The sequence below is a fragment of the Anabrus simplex genome, chromosome 1, assembly GCF_040414725.1.
Source record: "Anabrus simplex isolate iqAnaSimp1 chromosome 1, ASM4041472v1, whole genome shotgun sequence".
NCBI lineage: Eukaryota > Metazoa > Arthropoda > Insecta > Orthoptera > Tettigoniidae > Anabrus > Anabrus simplex.
In genome coordinates this window covers 737459317-737466657 of record NC_090265.1, presented here as the reverse complement: position 1 = coordinate 737466657, position 7341 = coordinate 737459317, and the positions used below count along the sequence as shown (strand labels likewise).

Genomic DNA, 7341 nt, shown 5'->3' with positions numbered 1-7341 from the left:
ATTGACTTACCTAAGGTACAGCGCCAGCATTCCCCTGGTGTAAAAATGGAAATCAGAAAACCATGTTCAGGGTTGCTGATGATGGAATTCGAACCCACCACCTCATGAATGCAAGCTCACAGCCATGCAACCCAACTCACTTGGTGGCAAGAATAACATGAAGTAAGATGATGAGTATCAAGGTAGCAGCTGGGGTTGTAATCTTTCCCACGTATTGTTTGCATGTACAGAATAATTTATTGCATTTTGATGTAAATCAGTATGGCTTGTACTAAAGGCTAGGTTGTTTATAAATTTATTTTGGAACTCAAACAGAAATACACGGGGTTTGGCATATAATGTTAGAACTGAATGCAAAGTGATAAATAATAAAATGATTATTTCAACTACTTAGACTGTTACCAACACTATCTTTATTTCACACAGCTTTTGCTTCTGTATAACTATGTACTCACTTCTATCAAGTCTGACTGTTGTCCATCATATTTCCTTTACATTTTCTGAACATTTACTCACAAAATATAAAATTGATATAGCATTTACAATGCCCCACCTAGCACACATCAGCTTGCTGGTAACTGTGTTTACCAAGACTCATCTCATCACAAAAATCAAGTGCAATTTAATTTGTTGCATTTGTCCACACTTACAAAAGCTGAGATTCATTCACAAACAGAAAACAAATCTTTTGGGGACTGTGGCAGCATCGGGCTTGTATACAGTCTGTTAAATCTCTCTCGGAAAAGAAAACTACAAATGTAGTTAAAGTCTACATTACACCAGGTTATTCATCTTTCTCTTCCTGAGTCACCACCGACTTGAGGTCTCTCTTCATGGGTTTGGCTTCCTGTAGGACCCCTCCTTGTTGAAAGCCTTCATCCATTTTCTGTGGCACAAATGGCTGCAGCTTGGGATCTGTCAGGTGCCTTACACTTTTGATTAGGGAAGCATTTTGCTCTTCCTGAGGAAGACCTTTCTCACTCTTCTGAGGCAGAAACACTTTTGTCTTTCCTCTGTCTTCTGAGAAACCAATGGTTGTCCCTTGGATTCCTCAGACACATTCTACTGTTTCTGAAACAGTCCTCCCTCTGGCTTCTGAAAAACTAATGGCTGTCTCTCGAGTTCCTGAGATGCAGGTTTCTCTTCTATCTTTGGCGGTACCTCAAGTTCTGCCTTGGCTTGTGAAATGTTCTGTCTCAGTATTTCTGTCACAAGACAATTTTCCTCCTCGGTGCCTCGCTTCTCCCGCTCTAGTACCTGTTTGCCTGCATCAGGAGTGTTCCCCGCTGCAGGCTGTTGAAGGATCTCTCTGCACGTAACTTTAGCTTCTTGATCGGCATTTTGAGGCTTGTTGTGGGTAAGTGGTGGGCTCTTGAGGCACTCCAACAGGTGCTGCAACAAACAGACCTATCATGCATTTATATTTTGAATAGTTTTATGGATATCTAAAATTATGTTAATGAGGCAAGGGAATGTAACAAGTTTGAGAATATTTTGGTAATTTACACCACTGAACAAGAGAACAACTGATGATGATTATTGTTGTATAAAGGGGCCTAACAGCTAGGTCATCGGCCCCTAATGGCACAAGGTAAAACGAAATGAAACGACAAATAAAAACTTCAAAATGTATCCACTCACTATAATATAAAACGAATGATGATGAAAAATGACTATGATTCCAAACAAAACTGGTGGATCCAATTCAAAATCCCTTATTTTTTGAGATGATTTTTTTTATAAAAAGGGGTCCAAAATCCATGCTACCAGACCGTCATAATAGTGATCACTGGTAAAGCAGAACCATGGTGTTCCTCTTATAGTGGTACTAATCACAGGTAATGTAGACTCATGGTGTTCCTCGCACAGTGGTACTAATCACAGGTGATACAGACCCATGGTATGTCACACATAATGGCAGCACTCGCAGGCAACACAGACCCATGGTGTTCCTCACATAGGGGCACCACAGTGGGACTAATCAGGGGCGCCAGTATTCCTGTGGTGTTCCTCACATAATGAAACTGATCACAGGCCACTTATACTCTTGGAGCTTATACTTATACACCTGGTGGTACTAATCATAGGCAATGCACACCCACGGCGTTTCACACATTAAGGTACCACCCATAGGCAACAGAGGCCGATGGTGTTCCTCACATAATGCTACTACTCTCAGGCAACGTAGACCCATGGTGTTCCTCTCATAGTGGTACTAATCAGAGCAACAGCCAAACCCATGGTGTTCCTCATATAGTGGTACTAATTAGAGGCAATGTAGACCCATTCTGAACACAGAAGAACTGGCACGTTCCAGCACCTTTCCTCGCATGGACATTAGTCTGCGTGGCCAAGTGTCCGCCCTCCCCCCCCCCCCCCGCCTCAGTGGGATACACATGTTGGTACTAGCCAGAGGCAATGCCAAGACCTGTGGTGTTCCTCACGTAAGGGTTCTACTCCTAGGTAACGTAGATCCAGGGTGTTCCTTACGTAATGGTACTAATCACAAATAGTCTCATAGTTCTAATTCATCATCCCTTGGTCGCCCCTTTTAGTCACCTCTTACGACAGGCAGGGGACACCGTGGGTGTATTCTTTGTGTGTGTCCCCCAACCACGGAGGGGGGGGGGGGGGCAGAGAGCAACTGAAGCTTCTCGGAACATGTACGGATGTTAATGAGAATAAAATGAAATGTATGGACAAGGTGGATTAAGTGTGTTAAATACATAAATGTATGATTAAGTTATGCCTTTGCTGGCAGGACCTAGTGTTTACAGTGCACTATGTCTTCTGGTATGGGCTAAAGCAATTTTGTTACTTTCATTGATCTGTCTCTGTCTTATCCTTGGCTTTGACAATATGAAAGTGACTGAGGTATGAGCGATGCTAGTAATGCCATTCCTTCTGCAGCCAGTCACTGCTATCAGTGGTGTGAAAATGTTGCTCATAGGGTCGGTTGGTGCATGCATTTCAGTGGGCTCGGCAGACTGATATGTAATAGCAACTTCTGGCTCAGTGAGGAAAGCAACGGGAAACTACCTCACTCCTCATTTCCCTAGTACGCCTCTTCAGTGATGCCTAGGCCATCTATGACAGCTGATGGCAGAGCTGTTGAGGATCCAACCAGCCTTAGGGCTGAAGACTGAACATACACACACATACATGATTAAGTTGAAGTCAATACAGACCTAATTAGTTGACCATTATGGTTAAAATGATTCTAAATAGACCTATCGTCGCTGTTACTCTAAAACCTCACAACTCCAGTAACCATTGAAATGGTGGTTTTCAGAGTAGAGTCTGAGAAATATTGATCCTTAGATGTCTGTGTCATATATGTTTATTTTTGTTCTAATGACCAAAAAAAAAAAAAAAAAATAATCTTAACTTTTACTGGTTGACTGGCGTGCCGACCCCGACATTGTTTCTCTCGAGGAGGTTGAATGTCCAGCGGAACCCGACATGTGATTTAGGATCATCTTATGGCAATTATATGCTTCATTGTGCAATATCGGTGGATGTGTCAATTTCTCGAAGGAGTTCATGAAATATCTCGATATATCGTAACAACCAGGTCTTTCTGTTTACAGTATATTCTGCGTGCTCATTCAGCATCATGGTGTCTACCAGTAATATAGATAGCTAACTTAAATGTACTTTTTTGAGCGATTCATTCAGTATTGATGCAGTTGAGAATTCTGACAGTAATATTACATTTTTCTTGGATATTTCTGAAGAAGTTAAGAGGAAATTGGCGGAAGAACAATCGGCCGACCGAAAGTCTGTGCGAAGATCAGTGAAGTAGGTTAGTGGCATGCACGTACAAGTATGTGTCTTACCTACCCAACCTCTTTGACATTTTGAAATGGGTACAAGTTTTCTGCATGTAATGTTCGCCATACACATGTTCGTGGGACACTGACACCTGCAGAAAGTCACTGTGTGCCGGTAGTAGGTCTACACTGCACCATTTCAACAATGTGTTGGTGTTCCTGCACAGGTTTTTGAACTACACGTCCAGAAGAAAACTGGGAACTTGGAAGAATACCGTTTCACGCAGTGTGCTGAAAACTCTGGTAAACACTCTACGATCAGAAATTTGACATGTCGGAAAGCGCCGACGGTATTCCTTGACATCAGCAGAAGCACTGCCATTGCAGATGCTGAAAACATACACCACATCTGCATATTCATCATTAATGTAGAGGTCTGGTTATCCAATGTATGTATAAACACAGTTAACCGATGCTTCTCTCTGATACCCTCTTGATCCCTTGCACTACTTCACTCACAACACACCCTGGACAAGTGCGCATTCAATGGCTTAGTTTATTGGCAGAAAGGTTGAAAGCAATGAGGTAAGTTGGGCTACAATAAAATGTCAAAGAGGTTGGGTGGGTAAGACACATACATGCGCACCACTAGCCCAAACACAAATGTATATTAAGAGTGTTCTACCTCAGAAACCATTCGGAATAGGTCATATGTCCATATTAAGTTTTCGTTCCTGTCATCATATCCCTGAATAGTGACCATTCCTCCTGGGACACTCTGTATATCATACCTATTGTCCACGCACTCTGGGCTGTGCAGCAGTCACTTGGTAGGTCAAGGCCCTTCAAGGGCTGTAGTGCCATGGGGTTTGGTTTAATAAATTACATACTATTAATTACAGGTTCTTACATTAACTAAACTCATATATATATATACAGCACATGTTTCATGGCATAACCTCACAAATAATATGATCGTATCGTCCATACATATGACATGACTACATAAATAATAATAATACTAAATGGATGTAAACACTTCATAGCCATACCTCACAAGTCATAATAATCATACAAATAATAATAATAATAATTCAAACTCGATACTTGCATTATTTACCCATGGGTTAAAGAATGTTGTTTTCAAGTTATATCAGTCTATTACACTTGCGTCAGACTGAATGTGAATACGGATGCCTCTGTTCTTTGGAGATGTTTCCAGAACCTTGTTCTCCAGTATGTAGATGCGCGACTTGTCGTCATGATAGCAGGATGTTGGATCTTCATTCGTCTCTGGTCGCTTCCTAGTGTATGTAGTGTGTGTATTGTAATAATAATAATGTTATTTGCTTTACATCCCACTAACTACTCTTTTACGGTTTTCGGAGACGATGAGGTGCTGGAATTTAGTCCTGCAGGAGTTCTTTTATGTGCCAGTAAATCTACCGACACGAGGCTGACGTATTTGAGCACCTTCAAATACCACCGGACTGAGCCAGGATCGAACCTGCCAAGTTGGGGTCAGAAGGCCAGCCTGAGCCACTCAGCCTGGCCGTGTGTATTGTGAAGATCTTTGCCATCTTAGAAGCTCTAGAGTTTGTGCTGAATCACAAACAAGACCACTTTCGTATGTGTATGGACTCATTCATTTCTCTGCAGTCTGTTGTTACCTGTCTCCTTAAACACCTGCCGTTGCAACAGATTCATGACATTCTAGCCAAGTTGTGCAAAGCTGGCACCAGAATCACTTTCATGAGGCTTCCAGGCCATGTGGAGATTGCGGGGAATGAAGCTGCCGATCAGGCTATCAAACAAGTTGTATATTTTAATGCATAGAGGTATGAACATACCTGCTAGGGATATATGTTCTCAGCTACATCGAATCATCTTGGGTCCTAATAATCTGAGTTGCTAGCAAACCAAACTCCCAACAAGCTAAGAGCAATTAAGAAGACAACTGCCATGTAGCATTCTCTTTCTAGCCTTCACGGAGAGAGGCTAAAATTTCACATTGGCTGAGGATAGATCATGGAAGATTTAGGCATTCTGACCTTGTATCCTTGTGGTGCCGAATTCACCGTGGTCCACATCTTTACAGAGTGCATCTCTGTGGCCTAAGACAAAACCTATGCCTGCAGAAGACATTAAATCAATAAAAGAAAAATTCCACCTGTTTGATATTATGTATTTCCTTTAAACAGATTAATTATTTGTAAAAGGATTCATTCCTCAGAAACATCTTCAGCTACATAACATTGCTTAGGTTTAAATTACATAGAATTATCTTCTTCTCAAAAGCAATCTTAAAATAGTACCTTTGTTATGCTTAAAACAAAACTAATTTAAAAAGGTAAAAATAATTAAAATAGGTGGGGAGTGTTGAGTCCGGCAGAGAAGTGGGAACAGAAGATAGATCTACTTATGTTCTAACCTAATTTAACACAATCTCCTATTCACTTAAATTCACTTAAAACCACATCAGTTGCCACTAGACCCTTCCAAGGACACAGTAGGTTGATGACATATCAAGACATTGGGGAAGCTTTTTGAAGCAAGTGCGATGACAGGTATAACTTGAAAACAATATTCTCTCACTCATGGGTAACTAATACAAGTAACGAGCTTGAATTATTTTGATTATTATTACTATTTTTCGGTCGTGAATATTATCATCATTATTTTATGATTATGGTTATTATTATTATTATTATTATTATTATTATTATTATTATTATTATTATTATTATTATTATTATTATTACTTGTATGTATAGCTATGAAGTATACACCCATTTAGTATTAGTATTGTATTATTTACGTACTTGAATGATCGTATTGTGTGTGAGGTTATGTCATGAATGTATAAATTGTAATCTATTTGTAAAACACACTGTAACTTCCAGAATGCTACCTAATATGCATGAGAACAATTGAGAATATTCTATACATTGTAATCTATGTATTGGATACTCTGAAATATTCAAGAAGGTAGTTTTTTTGTAACGTATCTTTCTGGGAACCTGGCCAGATATATATAAAGAGACGATCTTGACGGTGAAGTTAGTTACTGTTAATTACTGCTCAATTAGCTATTGTTTGGAAGTTATTGGTTAACAAGTTACGGTGCAGCAAGGAATATACTTGTGACTTCATGACATGCAGTAAAATGCACTCTCCATATTGAAGTGACATGCTTGCATTCTGTCAACTGTTTTATTTGTGTTACAAGGTTGTAACCTCTATGTGCTGTGTTATTCAGTTGTTTTTAATAATGGTGGCTTTGATGATATTCTTGAAGTGAAGTATTTGTATTTATTTACTAGCGAATGTACCCGTGCTTCGCTACGGTATTCTACACTGTATTCGAATATCGAAGTAAATAGTGTACATGCAGTAAATAAGATTGTTTTAAATTACATGTCTCTTAGCGTTATCCGAGAAAGAGCATGGGGAGGTCCCCGTACGTTGTTTCCAATGTAAAGTGTTTGTTACGGATTTGTGATAGAATGGCAGGCTCACTTGCCTACTGTCATTCACAATCGAGTTGGGAAGTTTACATTATAATTGC

At 40.0% G+C, this 7341-nt stretch overlaps 1 protein-coding gene across 1 annotated transcript; it reads right to left on the bottom strand.

The window, feature by feature from the left end:
- Positions 1–299: 299 nt before the first annotated feature.
- Positions 300–6957, bottom strand: LOC137500696 (uncharacterized). Its single transcript, XM_068227552.1, has 2 exons — positions 6915–6957; positions 300–1392 (listed from the first exon to the last, which is right to left on the bottom strand). Exons 1-2 carry the CDS (start codon positions 6924–6926, stop codon positions 1063–1065), a joined length of 342 nt encoding a protein of 113 aa, XP_068083653.1. The 5' UTR covers positions 6927–6957; the 3' UTR covers positions 300–1062.
- Positions 6958–7341: the final 384 nt, after the last annotated feature.